General features: G+C 42.0%; 1 protein-coding gene across 6 annotated transcripts in view; it reads left to right on the forward strand.

The window, feature by feature from the left end:
• Positions 1–18,818, forward strand: part of LOC137373065 (LIM domain-binding protein 2) — a 586,094-nt gene that overhangs the window by 235,152 nt on the left and 332,124 nt on the right. For 3 of the 6 annotated variants that reach the window (XM_068037878.1, XM_068037908.1, XM_068037919.1), the window contains exon 1: positions 2,222–2,637. In XM_068037878.1, coding sequence (XP_067893979.1) covers positions 2,506–2,637 — 132 coding nt within the window. In that variant the 5' untranslated portion in view covers positions 2,222–2,505. Of the gene's footprint in view, positions 1–1,803; positions 1,883–2,221; positions 2,638–18,818 lie in introns of those variants that run through there. The other 3 variants (XM_068037868.1, XM_068037899.1, XM_068037889.1) reach the window with 2 other exon arrangements.

Raw genomic sequence — 18,818 nt, forward strand, 5'->3', positions numbered from 1 at the left:
CCGCTCCCACCACCGAGGCCAGTTAAGGGCCTGGGCCATGCAAAATTGCCGCATGCTTCCAGGCCCGCAGAGGTGGGCTCGCCCCCGACTTTTCAGCCAGTGGGCAGGGTTTCTGCCACCACGTAAAATTCCGGCCACTGAAAATGTTGCATGTTCGGTGTGATTCAATAACGCTTTTAAGAAAACAGGTATTTACTCACAGTTATCAGTGAGATGAGTGTGCTTGCTTCTCAGTACATAGTCTGTCTATCCTTGGCAGGAGCCCAGAGTGAGTAGGCTTCCACGGAGAGCAGGACACGGAGAAAGCACGGGGGGAGAGCAGGACCACTGGGAAAGTACACAATGATGAGAGCAGAAGCATGTGGAGTGCAGAGCCTGGAGCAGGCAGGAGCAGGAGGTGCAAGAGGAGAGAAGGAGCACGTCTCTGGCTGTCACACACTTGCTTACTCTTGACCACAGCACCCTGGGAGGTCACCCATGTCGCAGACCCCCTGGAAAGTCTCTGCAGACCTCAGTTTGAGAACCACTGTCCTGAAACACACTGATGATCTATCATATACTGAGTTGGCTGAGGCCTAGGAAGGTCTTGAAGATGGCAAGGAAAGACACAATCAAGAGAAAAACAAGGATAAAAAGTACTTCCACTTGAGACTGAGTTTGTAAAAAAGCTGATCATCTGACTGGCTGCACAAAGCTAAACCATGATTCAGTTTTATCATATATTTCAACTACTGCACTTCAGACTGTTCTAGAATACCTGCATATTGGAGGGTTGGCCCCAAATCATTGTTAGTTATGAAAAAAATGGAGATTTTGGGTTTGAAGTAATATGAATTATGCTGATATCAAAGTTTTGAGTTTGCTTGAGTGCTAATTGTCACTTCTCATGTACAAGAAATTCTGAAACTAATCTAGCCTTGTTTTATCAATAAGTTTCACAGACTGAGAAAGTCTACAGAAATTTTTGTTTCATAAAATGAAGCATAACATTTCAGCAACAGAATACTTTCACACAAAGTCAAGCAAGGGCCAGAAATAATTAATTTTCATTGTACGGAATCAGTGAAAGGAGAGAGCTATTTCCTGTTCTATTAGTATGATACTTTTGTACATTGAAAAATAATCACTTCTAGTAGGCCAAGTACACATTTCTGCAGTAGACGTTCTGACTTCAGACAAACCTAAGCTTTCATAAAATAAAGCATGTTGGTGAAATTACATTGTGGAAGCAAAATGTTTTCAACAAAATAGTATCTACTAAAGAAATATCCACAACCAGTCATATTATATGCATGTTATATGGAAATAATTTAATATACAGAACTAATTTGTTTTACTTTCTGGACTCTTGAAACCCTGTCAAAGCAGTTCAAATGTGCAATGGCTCAATCTGTGTTGCAGTTAGAGCACAATAATGTGGACTGGTATAACCTTATTTTAAAAAGTAATTGAAGGCAGCAACTTGGTTCTTTGAAAGAACATTGTTCTTTTTGTAATATATGTGCACTCAGATATAAACAGAGGGTCAAGTCTCCATGCAGCCATGTGACCTCCTCAGCAGGAAAAGGGGAGGGGGCGGGGGTCATTCAGGGAGGCTCCCTCTGGCAGTGACTATTTAAAGTATATGAAGTCAAAGAGTTAATGCATGTCAATGTATCAGCATGTTACCAAAGATGGAATATTTGAAACACCTTAATATATGATTTTAACCTTCAGATTACTTTGCCAAACAGTCATCTAATGATGGCATAGGTATGATGGGATGCTCTTCCAGCCCCCCAGGAGGCTCCCTGTTACTGGCAGAGCATAGCCTCCTTGTATTAAGATGAAAATTTATGAAGAGGAAATCATTTTTGCTCATCTTTGAAAAACAACATTCAAGGTTTTTTTTAAACAAAAGATCTGTCTCCAGACAGCTGTCTAACAAGATAGTTACTTAATTGTGTTCTTTTAAAATGATGTATTTCTGTTATTCCACGTCTTCTGTATTTGTAATTCTATTCTTAAGAGTTTAGCAGTTCAATTTAGTTGCACGGATTAGTCAGTATTAAGGATGCTTTTTAAGAGTGAGTGAAGCAAGCGTGCTGTTTTAAAGTGTTAGTGTTAGAAAATGCAGCACTGCAGTGTGGAATATTCCTTGCAGGAGGTATTTTAGTTCAGGCAGCTGTTCAACCACCTATATGCTAACAAGTCTTGCTGCCAGGTTCCTGAGGGGTCCTTGCTGGGAAAAATTAAAACCAAACCTCAGACCTCTCTGTCAGCTTGAAGAATTATATTTTTGCCAGTCTTTGGAGCAGACAGGAAATGACCCTTTCACAAACTGATTTTTTAAAAACAAGTTTTTCTGCCTAGAGCTATCCGGTCTTTCTCTTGCAGTAGAGGGCTCCCAGAGCATTTCCCAGTGTGTTCTGCTGGTAGCTTGCCTGCACTTTAGCCTGAAGCCCATGTGCACTGTATGGATATTGATGTTACAGTGTGTAGTTTGATTCTCTGCAAGCATCCAAGATGTCCAGCACACCTCATGACCCTTTCTATTCCTCTCCTTTTGGACCATTTTATAGGAGACACACGCCATACGTGGTGCAGCCAGACTATCGGATATATGAGCTGAACAAGCGGCTGCAGACTCGCACAGAGGTAAGTCCTTCAGCTTTTTAAAAATAGCACATAGTACTTCAAATGTGGTTTTGGGATAATTTCGCAGGAGCTCATTATGCTGCTTGAAGTATTCCATTATATGCTGAAACACATGGCTGTGATTATTTTTGTAATTAAATTATGTGGCCTCATTATCTCTTGATGCAAATTAATTGTTTAACTTGATAAAAGCTGCCGCTTCTTCGCAGAATTTAATCAAGCCAAGAAATGAGGCATTTTTTTTCCCCAAGACTGATCCTCCTAATGTGAAATTTTCTGATTTGGGGAGGGAGGTGGATGTTCGATGGCTAAGTAATTTTTAATGGAAGGTAACTATCCCACATTACTGAAGAGAAACATTTAATTTAGATTTGCATTGAAAGAGTACCTGTGTTTCCACTAAAATGATCACAAGCAACACAGTGGGAGCATATTGCTGGATCAATGACAGCTGGTTGCCTGATACTTACTGTAACTAAGAGGTGCTTGGAATGGCTCTTACTGCTGTAATAGGGACAGTAATAAGAGGCTGAAATGGGAGTTAGTCTTTCCTATTGTACTGCCACCGAGCACAGTTAGTTAAATTTAAGGAAGTGATGAGGAATTTACAATAAACCAGCGGACCAGTTAATTAAGATTGTCATAGGTCTTGTGTCAGACAGTTGCTCATAAATTTACCTTTTATGTGAAAAGGCAAACAAGATATTTATTGCAGAACTAAATTTTATAAGCAAAGTGAATTATGTATGTAAAGTGATGTATTGTAAACATTACTGTGTTAATCTGAGGTGAAAGCAAGCTCAGGTACTAGTTGCAATTTATTTTGCCACTGAATAAATCTTCATTTTTTTTGGCCTGTTGGATGTATTTATGTCCAGTGGCTGGACTTCTATGCTGATTAAAAAATCAAAGCAGGATCCTCTCTCTCATTACATAGATTATGCTGTGAGTAGAGAATATAATGGGGAGGAATTTCTGTATTGGAATGATTTGATGAGCTTTCGTAAAATCTGGAGGCTTCTCATTTGTATAATTGCAGCATTGCAAAAAACCTTTCTGTTTTTGAATAGTAAGGTTACCTGAACCAGTCTGTGTGCTCAACATTGTTTCTGTGTTGTGTTGACATTTTGCATTCAGCTGCATTTACAGTTCTTAATGTGACTGGAACACTCTCCATAGTTTTACTTTCCCAAACTCACGATTGTTTTGATGCCAGGTTGGCTTCAGTTTTATTTACCAAGTTCTGAAAGTGCAGTTTCTTATTATTTGCTTGTGTATTTTTAAACATTAATTTAAAGCAGGGTGAGTAGCATACAGTTCTAATTTCAGTGTTTGATATAATTTACAGGTACTTAGTTTTATTAGTCTGTTGTAAATAGAAACAGTTGTTTTATAGCTCATTCTTGTCATAATAGATATTAATGTTTTAAATGTACATGATATACACATGTTCTCTCCACAAACTCAGACTATTGATGCTATTGAAATTGACTAATTTCTAGGATTTTAAGTTTAAGGGGAAGAGCATAGAAAGGCTGGAGCATGAAAGCTGAACTTTTATATGTGTTCTTGACGCATAATTTACAAGATATACATGTGCATTTTTGCGTACGCATTCGATGAGGAAATAATTTAAAAGTGTTGGGAATACAGTAGTATCAAAGTAGTTACACTTGTGTTTGCTGTGAGGTGCTGTGCCAGTGTTGGAGTGTGAACAGCAGTTATGAGGTGTTGATGACAGATTGCATTTTATTCTCCTTCAAGCTAAACCAAGTGATGGCCAAGTTCAGCTGTTCCCAAAGTACAGATTAGTAATTATTCAGCAACTCCATCAATCTTTATAAAATGCAGCCGATTTAATGAGCTCATTACAATAGTTCAGATGGTATTTAATAAACAATCAGAAAGCGATGCATTGCAATGAATATCTCCACGGTTGTCATTCTTTCGTCAGTGGTGATTTTATCATGAATAGATTAAAAAGAACACTTCAAATATTTTTTATTCCAAATTTGAAGGAAAAGTTGGTAACAGTAGTTAGGGCAGTGTCTTTTCACCTCTGAAACTTGGATTTTCAATCAGTTGGAGTGGAAGTGTCCACAACTTTATTTTCTTAAACCAGAGGCAATTCATTATTCCTTTTCCTTTTCTGGAAAAAAAACTTCCACAGCTTAGAACTTTGAAAACCACTTGGGTTGACTCTTTGTCCAATTCTTTTTCCACTCTGGTGGGAGAACTTCTGTTTGCCACCATCACAGATGCTCACCACATGGGTACTTGTGCTGTGCTGTGTTAGTGCATTGTGAGGTCCCATAATGCTGCTGTAAATCTCTTTGATTAGTAATTGTAAATATGTGAACTTTTGTGATCTCTGTCCAGCTCAGTGCCAAAAGTTCCTTACACTTACAACTGATTTGTGTTAGTTCGGTAACCTTGCTCAGAACGGCGAGAGCAAAGCCTACAGCTTAGAAATGAGGAGCAATGCATGGTTTGCACTATAGGTTCTTCTGAGTTTGGGACTGGGGTGACATTTTGGAAGTTCATTATTTCATCCAAAATCCATCATAGCTGACCTGTGACCTCATGATTTTGTCACTGGAATGCATGGTAGCACAATACTCAGTTATAAAAATGGTTGTCTCCTCGTTTTCAACTGCTGAAGGCAAAATGAAACATTCCCCACCGCACCCCCCTCCCCCCCCCACCCGCACCCCCCAACTCCAACCCAGCGCTCTGGCTTTATTTTTGCATTGAGACATTGGGCCTGATTTTAACTTTGTGTAAGTGGATGGGTTTTAGTGAGTTAAAATCTTGCCCGTTAAATCTATATTTTCTTCAGGATTTGTGTCATGCTGGGCTGAACTGCATTTAGTTCCACTCTGAAGGTTGTGTGGGCCACTGGAAAACAAATTTAGAGATAACCACATAGTGTTGGGCTGGAGTCACTTGTATGCCAGGTAGGAGCGGCAGGTTCCCTTCCCTGAAGGGCATTGGTGAGCTAGTTTATGACTGACAGTTTTGCTTGATCATTTTTCTGGTACCAGCCCACAGATCATCAGATTTACTGCACTAATTTCACAACTTGCCTTGGTGGGATTTCAGCTCATGATCTCTGGGTTGCTAGCCCAGTACCATGGCAGCAAGGCTACTCTACAGTTGATGTTTTATTTAACTCGTAGGTTCCCAACGAATCCAGGCTTTTTTTTTTCGACCAATAGAAGCCTAGATGTGGTGAACAGGGTGGCACAGTGGATGACTCACTGGCCTTTTACTTTTGGAACATGGGTTCAAATCCTGCTAGTCTGCTGGCTGTACAGGTCCTATGTGCAATAGGTTTGGGCAGGCTGAATCCAGCTCCTGGTGGGCATGGTCCTACAGCAAAAAAGTGAGACATTACAGGATGGAAGAAATGTCACTCTGATGTAATATGGGGTGCTATTCCGAGTTTGGAACATAGGGATTTTGTTGGGGCAGCATAGTGGGTATTTACTCTGCATCTGGTTGTGATTCATGTTACCATTAAGGCCTTCGTCTGGGTGCAGCTGCCAGATTTCCTGAGGCTCGGGAAACCTGACAATCCACCGTTAAATGTGAAAAGTTGAATAACAATGAGGCACGCAGCCTCATTATAATATTTCAAGTGTCAACGCACCTCCTCAAGTGGGTTGGTCGCCTGCCCACCGTCCTGCCTTCGTTAAAGCCGGAAGTAGTTGGGTTTGGGGGGTGATCCTGATTTTTGAGACTTTAATTCTCGCACGACCTAAACCGTCTTTTTTTTTTGTGGTCAAAATTCTCCCTCAAGTGTCTGAAATAGAAATACTTACACTACTCAGCTCAAAAATCTCTCCCCATGGTGAGTGCAATAATCTAAAACAATTGATTATAAAGCTCATACTTGAAAGCTTGACTTGGTCACATCGTATATGCAGCTACATGACTCTTTAAGGTGTTCTTTCTTCCTCATCAAGGCAGGAAGGAGACTTTTGAACAAGTATTATTAACTCCAGACCCTGAAGTCTGACACTGGCCAGATGAGTAAACTTGCCTGCAGTGCTGAGAGAGTTAAGAAAGGAAGGCCTTGTGAGTTTGGAGATATCTGACCCAGGGTAATAAGTTGCCTTGATTGAATCTAACTTGTTTGATGTTTTAAAATGAATGAAAGGTTTGGGATCAATGGAAACTTTCCCCTTTTTTCAATACTCTGTAAAACTACAGTACTTTGTCTCAAATATAATTTAGTAAGTTCATTGCTAAAAATTCAAGTTTTGTGATTTTGTCGTTCCCCGAAAATCAGTACAGTGACTGAAAAAAATTAAAGGCGGTTGTTAGATGTGAGAGGACAGACATGGATGAGAGATGTAAATTGGTTTGAAGCCAGTACATGCATGACTGATGAAGTTTTGAGTTTCTGCTGTGTAAAAGAAAGAATAGCTGTTAACAAATTTGAGTGTGCTGATTGTGTACGAGTGACAAGGCTGTGGGTGACAAAGAACATATGCATCTGCCTTCAAAAATGAGCAGGAGAAAACAAAATCAGCAGAAAATTTCAGAATTAAAAAAAAAATACTGTAGTATCTTTCTGGGTGCAAGCGTATAGTTTACATGGATCTAGAAGAGCCAAAGCAGTTTATACACAAGGTAAGATCACAGATGGTTTCTAATAACATCATAACCCGCAGAAGCAAAACTCAAATGATTTGTGATGTCATCAGAACCACAAATTTGTATTACTACTACAAACATATTCTTAAGTCTTTTTTATTTCATATAAGATTTGGCAATCACTGTGACCCAGCCATGAGCTTTCTGCCTGTTGATTGTGTATGTTGAATGTGCCAGTGTTTGGTAATTCACTCATTTTATATTTAAGCCACTGGGAAGTTGGAGGAGGGAGGGATGGAATTTCCTACATGATGATAAAATAATAAGGACAATGGTGGGGAAGGGGAGGAAATGGTGTTGTTATAAGGAAACAATCCATGCTGAAGTTGCTGGATCTTTTTCCTGTTGGGGGTACATATAGTAATGTTAATCAAAAGCAAAGCCTGAAATAAGAGAGTCGTCTTCTTACTCCCTCCCCCACCCCATTCCTGAAAAACATTATACCTATGGAAAACAAAATGACCTTGTCATAAGAGTACCCAGCACTCTAATGAGTTTTGTCAAAGCAGAGAGCTGTACTGGTACAAAAGTAATTCACATCTTCCATGAGCCATTGATGTAAATTACAAACAGTAATGGTTCCAAAACTAAGCCCTGGGGCATCCCACTCAGTACTGCCTCCCCCACTCCGACATTACTCCTCTAACAAGTACCTAATGTTTACTATGCCTCAATCAGTTTACTAGCCAGTCCCAAGATTACCCCAAGTCCCCACAGCTTTGAGCCTAATTAATAGCCTTTTGTGTTACCATTTGTCAAGTGCCTTTTAGAAGTCTTGTTACACTATGTTGTATGATTTTCCAACAGTCCACTTGGGTTACTACTTCCTCAAAGGCGTAAAGGAGGTTGGTCAGACAGAATCATCTCCTTTTAAAGCCACGCTGGCTGCTGGTTGCTAGGTTATGGTTCTACAGATTATCCTGAAGTTTCCTCCTGATCATTTCTATTATTGTATACTCAGCTGGAATAACTGTAACGAGCCTGTAGTTGCCTGTAACAAAAACAAGAAATGCTGGAATCACTCAGCAGGTCTGGCAGCATCTGTGGAAAGAGAAGCAGAGTTAACGTCTCGGGTCAGTGACCCTTCTTCGGAACTGACAAATATTAGAAAAGTCACAGATTATAAGCAAGTGAGGTGGGGGTGGGGCAAGAGATAACAAAGGAGAAGGTGCAGATTGGACCAGGCCACATAGCTGACCAAAAGGTCACGGAGCAAAGGCAAACAATATGTTAATGGTGTGTTGAAAGACAAAGCATTAGTACAGATTAGGTGTGAATACACTGAATATTGAACAGCAGCAAGTGCAAACCTGAAAAAAAAAGTGGGTAAGCAAACTGAACAAACTAAGATGAAATGAAATAAATGCAAAAAAAGATTTTTTAAAAATGTAAAAAAGAATGTTAAAAAAAGAGAAAAAATAACTAAAAATGAAAGTAAAATGGGGGGCTGTCATGCTCTGAAATTATTGAACTCAATGTTCAGTCCGGCAGGCTGTAGTGTGCCTAATCGGTAGATGAGATGCTGTTCCTCGAGCTTGCGTTGATGTTCACTGGAACACTGCAGCAATCCCAGGACAGAGATGTGAGCATGAGAGCAGGGGGGAGTGTTGAAATGGCAAGCAACCAGAAGCTCAGGGTCCTGCTTGCGGACTGAGCGGAGATGTTCCGCAAAGCGGTCACCCAGTCTGCGCTTGGTCTCCCCAATGTAGAGGAGACCACACTGTGAGCAGCGAATACAGTATACTACATTGAAAGAAGTACAAGTAAATCGCTGCTTCACCTGAAAGGAGTGTTTGGGGCCTGGGATAGTGAGGAGAGAGGAGGTAAATGGGCAGGTATTACACCTCCTGCGATTGCAGGGGAAGGTGCCCTGGGACGGTTGCCTGTGTCTGTTTTGTTAGTTTTTTTGAATATGGACATCATATTATCCTGTATCCAATCTAGTAGAACTTTTTCAGTGATTCCTCATAATGATTGCCAATACTGTACAAATCTCCCACTTAGTCTTCCTCAGCACTCTGGGATACATGTCATGCATCCCTGGAGATTTATTTGCTTTTAGTTCTGTTAGGCTGTCTAGAACTTCCATCTTTGTTATGTTGAAGTAATTAATTTTGTTTTGGTTACCTCTGTTTGGGAAGGATGTGTTCCTCATATCGTCCCTAGTAAACACTTAAAGAAAGTGTAGTGGAGGTGTGCGTGAAAAATTGAAAGAAGCAGTATCATTGTCATGCCATTACAGATCAAGGTACACTGATTTTCTTGCTGGTTATGTTGCAGACGAGAAAAGGGGAAAAGCTGTAAAATACCTTACAATAGGAATTGTTAACTCAGAGCATTCTGTAAGCCGACAGTGTTTGTTGGTGAACTGGAGGCCTAAGTTTACCACTACTGTTCACTTCTGAATGCTGATCATAGTTGGGCATTGAAGGCATATTCTGTGAATTACCTGGTACATGTACTGTCCAACAGGATTTCAATCTAAATGCTGATAGTAACTTGCATCTGTGTAGCTATGTTAAAAATTATAAGGCAGCACAAGTTCAATGTGACAGATTTAAGTGTTTCCACGTTTGGGATGAGATCAAGACCGTCAAATGTGTCTTGTACATTTGTAGGCACTAACCTCTGCTTATGTACTGCTAGTCCCTGCCTGTCAGGGAGCTAAAAGCCATCAGTCTATAATGGATATCAGTTTCCTTAGTAAACATTGTGTGCCAAAGCGATGGTAACCTCAGCTTTAACCAGGAATATAACATTAAAACGAATTGTGTTTACATTGAGATTTTAGGTTATGTGAAACCCCAAAACAAGCCCTTGGGATGTGAATTTTAACTTTAATCTTGTTGCAACACATACTTAGTGTCCCATGAATTTGATTTGTGTGTGCATTTTTTGTGTAATTTATTGCCATGCATTGTTTCCTAATTGAATCAGTAGAGAGCTTCTCTAGATCTCTCCCATTGCCTGCTCTATAATTCTCTAAGAGCAGTGCTCGAGTGACCAAGTTTCAGTCTTCCTCACTGTAGTTAAGCAGATGTCTCTCATTTGGCACCATTCCAGGGCAGCATACTCTGACACTGGAGTTTCTTACGTGAAGAAATGACGGTTGGAAAATCTCCACTGCTCATTGCCTAAATAGAAATTGCAAGCGTGTGTATAAAGATTGTGTTCATGATTCGCGCAAATCGTTGAATTGATTCCCCCATACTGCTAGTTTGTTCCACAGCATCTTGGTCTTCTGCAGGGCAAATTGCTGATCCTGGAGGTGGGTGGGGTGGGGGGGAAATCAGCATTGCCCCTAATGCTGAGAGCACTTCACAACCTGTAGTAGCTGCCTGCAGTGTTGCATTGGCAGAGGCTGTTGAGGTGTCAATGATTTTTTTTTTTGCTTTCCTCTTCTGTCAGCCAGGGCCCATTGGTGTGCTGAAGTTGGCTGCCAAAGCAAGAAACTAAGCAGCAAAAAAAAAAATTAGAACAATAAGTGAACCATTTTCACTAAATTAACTTCTTACGTAAGCCTCCACATATGTTGGACAATGTTTGCAAATATCTCTTATTATGTATAGTAGGGAATGGGGGCGCCTTTAGTGAAAGTGGTGAGCCACTGGGTAACTGGTGCACGTTATGCACAAAGGTGTTATAGTGAGAAACATAGAACATATGGCCAGATGGACTTGTGAATCTATGCTGACTTAGAATTGTGGGTTAGTGTACCTTTGAGGTGGGCTGGCTCCTTTGATGCCAGTTCAGAGAGTGCAACTTAGATCATTTATGATGGCAATCAGATGGCAACCTCCATTAGCCGCTGTAGATATGGCAAAAAACACATTAATACAATAGGCTTTGGCCCAAAAGAAAGAAAGAAGATCAGCAAGATGTGGGTGCTCGAGCTGGTAGGGAATGTGGAGAGGCATTCCAGTGTAAGCAAGAAATGACATTCCATTTCATTGAGGTCTTGCAGCTGTGAAAGGGAAGGAAGGTAGTTCTTTGGCTTGTTCATGTGCTATCCCCGTTGCAGATACTGACTTGGAAGTGAATAGTGTAAGGGGTGAGGGCGTGCCCCGGTACCGAAAAAAACGCCTCGAGAGTCAGATGTCTTGACCAATCCAGCCATCTTTATTACGAGCATGCAAGAAGTCCTACTCTCTCGAATGATTGTAGGGGTCTACGAGGACAATGTTTGAGCAGTCATTTTATACAGTTTACATGAGGTTTACTTTACTTGTTTCTTTAATTACATCATCTCCCATCTACTGTCTTCCCTAATCTCATCCTGCCTTGATTATATTATTCACCTCGTCCACCTCTTGATTAGGTTATTCATGTGATTCGGGTGTCTAACAGGCAAGCTTTCTTCAAGTTTAAGGGACCCAAGTTACGCCAAGTATCCCATGATCCCCATCCGCCAGTCTCCCCTCACAGACCCCCCTTTTGGTCCTTGGCCTGCTCCTGGCCCAAGATAGCCATTACCCTAGAATCCTTTGCCCGTCGAATAATACAGGGATCCTACTGGTTTCGATGAGCTTTGGGTCCTTCCATAGAATCCTCTTACGATCTCACCTGTGTCCTAGTGACCAGGCTTAGTCTGGGATTGATACCTTGTATTATGCTACATAATTATGCTGCGGCGCAGTGGCTAGCACTACAGCCTCACAGCTCCAGCAACCTGGGTTCGGTTCTGGGTACTGTCTGTGCGGAGTTTGCAAGTTCTCCCTGTGACCGCGTGGGTTTCCTCCGAGTGCACCGATTTCCTCCCACATGCCAAAGACTTGCGGATTGATAGGTAAATTGGCCATTGTAAAAATTGCCCCTAGTGTAGGTAGGTGGTAGGAGAATTGAGGGAAGGTGGAGATGTGAGAGGAAAAATGGGATTAATGTAGGATTAGTATAAATGGGTGGTTGATGGTTGGTGTGGACTCGTTTGGCCGAAGGGCCTGTTGCGGTGCTGTATCTCTCTCTGGCTCTGACTCTAAATTACAGCAATTTTAGTCAAGCCTGCAGTACTCCCAGGGTACACCACTTCAATCCCCACTTTTGGCCCTCGGCTACTAGCAAGATGGCCAACTAACGCTAAGTGCTGCTTGCTGCATCACTGTTGGCCAGACAGGCAGTTAGGTTTGCTCCGCTACATTTTCTAAATTATATCTAACGCCTCAATTTAGGTGCCAGGGTACAACCTTCAACCATAAGTCCGATAGCAATTGGCAACTGCACCACCACCAGTACATGGGAAACAATTCTAATCCAGGGGTGAACGTTCACCCTAATACCCCAGTCCCCAAAGCATCTCCCACCACAATGCATCCTCCAGTTTGGCTTCCATATCCTCTCCCAGTTGTTTGACCTCCTGTTGGATTCGGTGATACTGCTTCATTGCTGTCCGTACCTCTTCCCTCACTTTCAGTAGATGGTCCAGCAGTTTAGGGGTTTGCTTCCCCTTGGGAAGCAGGTATCTCAACAAGTCCTCCATTAGATCATCGGTTATGCTGATCCACTCCCAACGGGGAGGCCGGATGTGAGTTATTGCTGAATGTCCGATTGTCGTTGGGGCCCGGGGGTGAAAGCAGGAACTCGAGTTAATCACTAGGCAGTGGATGTTACCGTACTGATATTGAGGTTCACAGTGGTCACGCAGTATTCCCATTCTCCATGGTGTGCCACCTGCATCAGTTCATGGCAGGCGCTGGAAATTTCAAGGGTGCAATTTAGGGTGGTATTAAAACCATGTGCTGCTCTCGTCCCTATCTCTATGGGATGTGGACAGACAACATTATTCCCTACACCCAGCCAGCGAGGGAATCCCATAGGAGGGAATCCCTCTGGGCCGTGTACTTGAGTATGAGGTAGTACTTTGGCCAATTGCTATCTCCCAAGATCCCTGTATTCTCTGCCCCTGGTTCTTAGTGTTTTGCTAGCATGTTGCTTAAATTCAAATCTAACTTAAAATTTCATTTAAACATTGCTTTACTCAATATGATGTAAAAGTTAGCAAGCTCATTATAGCTAACAGCTGTAATTCATTAATAAATACTGACTGGCTCTACATAATTCTAGCAATTCAATTTTTTTTTAAATTAAAGAGTTACAATTGAATCAGTGAATCTGGCTGTGCAGTTCAGCCATGAAGCTAGCCAATGTGCTCATGTACGCTTAGTGGAGTCTAACATCCTCTCTTGTTCAGGGTACAAATAATGAACAGATTAACCAAAATGGGACTCTGTAGTCACTCACGCTGGTTAGACAATTTAATAACAAATAACTTGAATAGAACTTAATCCAACAAGTAACTGCCTACAGATAGAATAGAGGTTATAAAGTTAGAACTACAGTGGATGATATTGACGCTAAATTTATGCATGACTGCTTTAAGTATAAGGGAACCTTCATTGCCACGCTTTGCAACTTCAGGCATCACTGTTCCCCATTTCCAACTGCCCTGAGCTACTCCTTAGGCATACTAAGTTTGTGAATCGTGACATTTAATGTTCCACGTGCCCGATTGCAATTGGCATCGCTTGGGTTCTTATAGAACAGGCCTTGTTGTGTCCCCCAGTCAACCAACTTGGTTCGTTCCATGATTGTGGTTGCCAGACATATCAGCAGTACTGTGGTTTTCATGGTCCTGTAAAGAGAGAACAAAGTGGACGCCGGTTGTCACCAGTTAGTCCTTGTTATTCTTTGCGTTTCCATATTCCTTGATCTGTGTCCAGTATTTCCACCGGCCTTCCCTTCCACATCCACACATACAAGTGTTGCTGGTCATCGGGACCTCGTAAGGTCCTTGCCAGCGAGGTGCTTAGCCTGGTTTTGCAAGCAGGACTTTAGCAATCACTTGATCCCCTAATCCTGGCAACTTTTCCCTGTCCTTTCCAATAACTTCCAAGTTCTCATGTTCCCTCCGTAACCACATTTGAATTGCGTCTTCTTTAACTTGCTGCAAAAGTTTGAAAGGTTAAAACTGGGTTACTGCCAGACTCCTACAAGGCTCTGGACTTATCTTTATATTTGGAAAACAAACTGGAGCTTCATCCCTCGTTGCCAGTAGTTTGTACCAGTATGTCTTAGTTTTAAAATCGCACTGAAAATCACAAATTCAAGCACACAAACATCATGCGCCCAAATAAAATGAATAAATCCACACACAGCCATAGACAGAAAAGAGTAGCACATGTGTTTAAAGGAAGGGAAACAGAAACAGAAACAGAAATAAGTCAATTACGTCAGTGATCCCAATTCTCCTTTCTTCAAATGTCTTGCAACAACTATAATTAGAAACTAAAGGAAAAAGATAAACTCTCACATAGCAGACAAACTCCAAGAGGTTATGCAGCAGCTTTTCACAGTCGTTCTTTGACGAGTATTCTGAACTAGCTGATATGCGTCCCCTTTTCTGAGGCCCATAGCCCTAGCTACCCAAGTCTTCATTTCGTCCCAGATGCCTCGAGCCATTCTCCCTTCCTATGGTAGAGCTAAGTAAATCCCTAAGCTTAACACATGGTCTATCCTGGTCTCACATTCTGACTGTAAAACCTGGTAGGCGGCCTGAACATCGTCTTACTCCTGCTCAGTTTTGCTACACCTCTGCTTCAACAATCTCTTGTCCACCTCCCTCTTTTCCTTTTCACTTGATATATCTGCACAATATGTCTTCAAGAACTCCACTTTCCCAGCCCACCGACCTGTCTCTTCTATATGTCTTCTATATTTCTTTTTGTAATCGACTCTTTTGTCCTGTTAACTATGGCACACCTATCTCCCTTCCCTTTCCTTAATTTACTCAATTCTAACTCCGACTGTCTACACTTTTCCTCTTGCTGCTTGCACTTAGCCTGATACGCTAATAGCTGGGCTGCTTTCATTTGTCTGTCTTTACATGTGGACCCCTGCATCTATTGTTCTGCCTCACCGACAGGGTCGTCAGAAATCTGTACAATCCGGACCCACCCTATAAATTTCACTCCCACCAAACAAAGCAAGTTAGAAGCAATGCTTTGTAATAACTTAAACGCATCTTTATTGTAGCTTCTTCTAGCTGCTTCTTTTAACTTACACCACTTTAATACAACTTCTCTCAAAGACGCATCACACACATTCACATTTACCATTCAACACAAAGAGACCAAACACCAACATAGACTTACACACACACACACACACACTCGCACACGTTTTCCTCCTTTTGTCCTTTCAACAGCTTTCTAGGCTACTGTGATACTTCCAGTGTAATTTCTATCTGTCATTTTCTGAAACTTGTTTCTCTCTCTGGACTTGTTTCTGGACTCACTGTTAATTTGTTTCTGCTTTTGGGAATACTTGTGGACTCGCTGGAGTCCCATGTAAGAATTAATTATGATCATAATTGCCTTATCCTTCCCACCTTTATTTTTTGGCCCTTCCATCATGCTCTCTGTGCTCCTGGAGCGGGGGGGGGCGGGGAGCTGGTGGGTGGGGGTTGGTGGTGGTCATTAGATATCTACCCACTTTTTTTCATTTTACTGATCAGATTTTCATATTTATCTGCTGTAAGCCTGGTAAGGGATCCCTCCAGTCCACAATCTAGACCTTCTGTGCTACTGGTCATTCTGTCAGAGTGTGGTCTGCCCGAGCGGTATTGACCTGCGGGATGCTCTTTAATTCCCTTACACGGTATATGGACCTACAGGATATGCTTTAAATCCCCTGCACAGCTTGACCTCTTGTGAAGGTCTGCTTTGCAGTCTCTGTTAGCGGGGTCTCCTGCGCAGTAACGGCCTGCGGGATACCTCTAAATCCGCTGCGCGGTGTAAACCGTGGCGCGGAGTCAACTCTCCCTTGGCCCCTTTATTCCCTCCACCCGCTTGATCCTGGCCGTCACGTGGGACTAAGTCCTCTTAATTCAGGCTCAGGCTGGATGTTCGGGATATCAGGGTTACAGGAGAGCCACCCTCCACCGAATCCACCGGCTACGGTTAATGGCTTAGTACAAAGAGGATGAAACTCAGTACTTTCTTGAACTATCAATTTACTTTATTCACGTTCTTGTACAATGTAAGAATAAGGCTTATACACTTGGTTAGATAAAAGCATGCAACTCAAACTGGGTTATACAGTTAATAACAAAGCTAGCTAGAATCGATAAGCACACCCACTAGGTTCCTCTGACCTTTCCCTGACCTAGTCACAGAAAACAAAGGATAATACCTGATAAAGGGGAGAGCTGATGCTGGCTAGGCGTTCTGTTCTCTCTCTCTTTTACGTCGTCGCCGCCTTGCTCATGCAAGGTCTTCCAGTTCCACGATGGTTGGTCTCCGGAGTTTCTAGCTGGCTCTATGCCTGAGATTCTCCATACTTATTCGCTTTCTTATCTCTTCGAGCTGTGCTGTTTCTTTCCGGTTGGTTTAGGCCTGCTCACCTCGTTCGTATCTTCTCCTTATTGGCCCAGGCCCAAAGACCCCGGTATCTCACCGTGTCCAAATAAGACTTTATTCCTGTGATCTCTCCCTTGTCTTGTCACATAAATTACTTAGTTCAAACTGGTTTTTACCAGCACAGGCCAGTGTCTGAGCTCAGGTTACTTTAGTTCATGAATTATCCAGCAGTTTGTAACAGACTCTGTATTTCTTGCAGCCCCTGGCCAACAGCGGCTTCACCTACTATGTGGCTCTGCGTTGCGGCTTTCTCAACGCGGCTGTCTGCCCAGTTCTCTAAACTCGCAACCTATTACCCTCGCGCACACTTTGTTTGCTCGGCACTTGAGTCTCCAGGCGTTGGTTCTTTGATACCCACTTAAAGTACCAGTCCCGCGACTATGAGGTAGAGCTTTCCTAACTACGGATGGTAAAATAAAAGGTACTCACCCCTTGATCACTCTCCTTATTGGTGCGGTTCCGAAGTGGTATATCCTGCTGGCTATGCCAAATGTAAGGGGTGAGGGCTTGCCCCGGTACCCAAAAAGTGTTTTGAGAGTCAGATGTCTTGTCCAAATGAGCAATCTTTATTACGAGCATGCAAGGAGAAATCCTACTCTCACAAATGATCAAAGGGGTTCTACTCGTACAATGTTTGAGCAGTCATTTCATACAGTTTACATGAGCTTTACTTGACAAGCTGTTTCTTTAATTATATCATCTCCCATCTACTGTCTTCCCTAATCTCATCCTGCCTTGATTATATTATTCACCTCGTCAACCTCTTGATTAGGTTATTCATGTGATTCGGGTGTCTCCCTCCTGAGCTCGTTTACCTCTTGATTAGTTTATTCATGTGATTTGGGTATCTCACAGACAAGCTTTCCTCATGTTTCAGGGACCCAAGTTAGGCCACATATCCCATGAACCCCATCCGCCAGTCTCCCCTTACAATAGCACTTAATATAAAGGCGAGAGAGGACAGTGAATCCTGTAATGGAAATGAAATGTGGAACAAGTCAAATGCACGTCAAGGTAATCTGTATCTCATGTAAATAAATAAGCAGACACATGACAACACTAGTGCCAAACTGATTACAGGCTATTGCAAAGTTTGGGAGAAGGATCAAACATGCCGAGAACAAAATAGGGGAACATGTTTTCGTTAGGCTACTTTATTTATGCAGAACTTCTTAATACTTGGTGCATGTGTTAGATCTGTTCTTCTCTTCTATACAGACTATGATACATTGTGAAGTGTTGAAAAAGGCTTGTCAAAAGCGTTTTATGTAAGGCCCTGCTTTAGTCTGATAGACATACAGAAGCACTTGATACATAATGAGTGATTCGCACACTTAGACCTTGTCCATGTTCTCAGTCCTTCTGTATGTTCTGATGATGTGAGCAAAAGAACTTGAATGTTGAACTGTCATTTCAGGTTAATGGTCACATCACTCAAACCTAGCAGGATCAAAATACGACAAGAGAAAAAGATAAAAACACACATTAACCTTGAGCCCTGGGCTTTATGGGGTACATTTTTCTCTTCCACAGCTCGGATGGTAAAGGGAAAGGGTTAATGTACATTCATCAGAATGGCCTTTAATTATGCAATGCAAATGTTAACATGAGATCACTTAATCCATTTTATGAAACTCCTTTGTCCACTTTTTAACGAAAGCATTAACCCATTTATGTGGCAGATAAAACCGTCTCATAGGAAATCATTAAGCATTTGTACACTTAGACCTCAGAAGTACAGAGTGGAAGTATATGAATAATTGGACATTGTGCTCTACAAGTGACTTGATTAACTGCATGATGAGCGTGTTACCAGATGGCTCACACTGATAGCTTTTTGATGTGTGAAATCTTTCCCAAAATCAAATGGATTTCTTTGGGTTCTATTTTGGAGCCTTTTCTGGTCAGAATTAGTATTTTGTTACACATAATGGCCTCAATTTTAAAGGGAGAGTGGGTACAGTGTGCATGAGCTCCGTAGTGGGCAGTAGACCTGGAGAGTCCGGGGACATGGAGACACAGTCGATCTTAGTTATCGACCTCATTACCATAGATTTTCTTTCTGGCCTGCCCGAAGCTGGCTGGATCCACTATCCAGCCAGAGGGCAG

The sequence above is a fragment of the Heterodontus francisci genome, chromosome 1, assembly GCF_036365525.1.
Source record: "Heterodontus francisci isolate sHetFra1 chromosome 1, sHetFra1.hap1, whole genome shotgun sequence".
Taxonomy (NCBI): Eukaryota; Metazoa; Chordata; class Chondrichthyes; order Heterodontiformes; family Heterodontidae; genus Heterodontus; species Heterodontus francisci.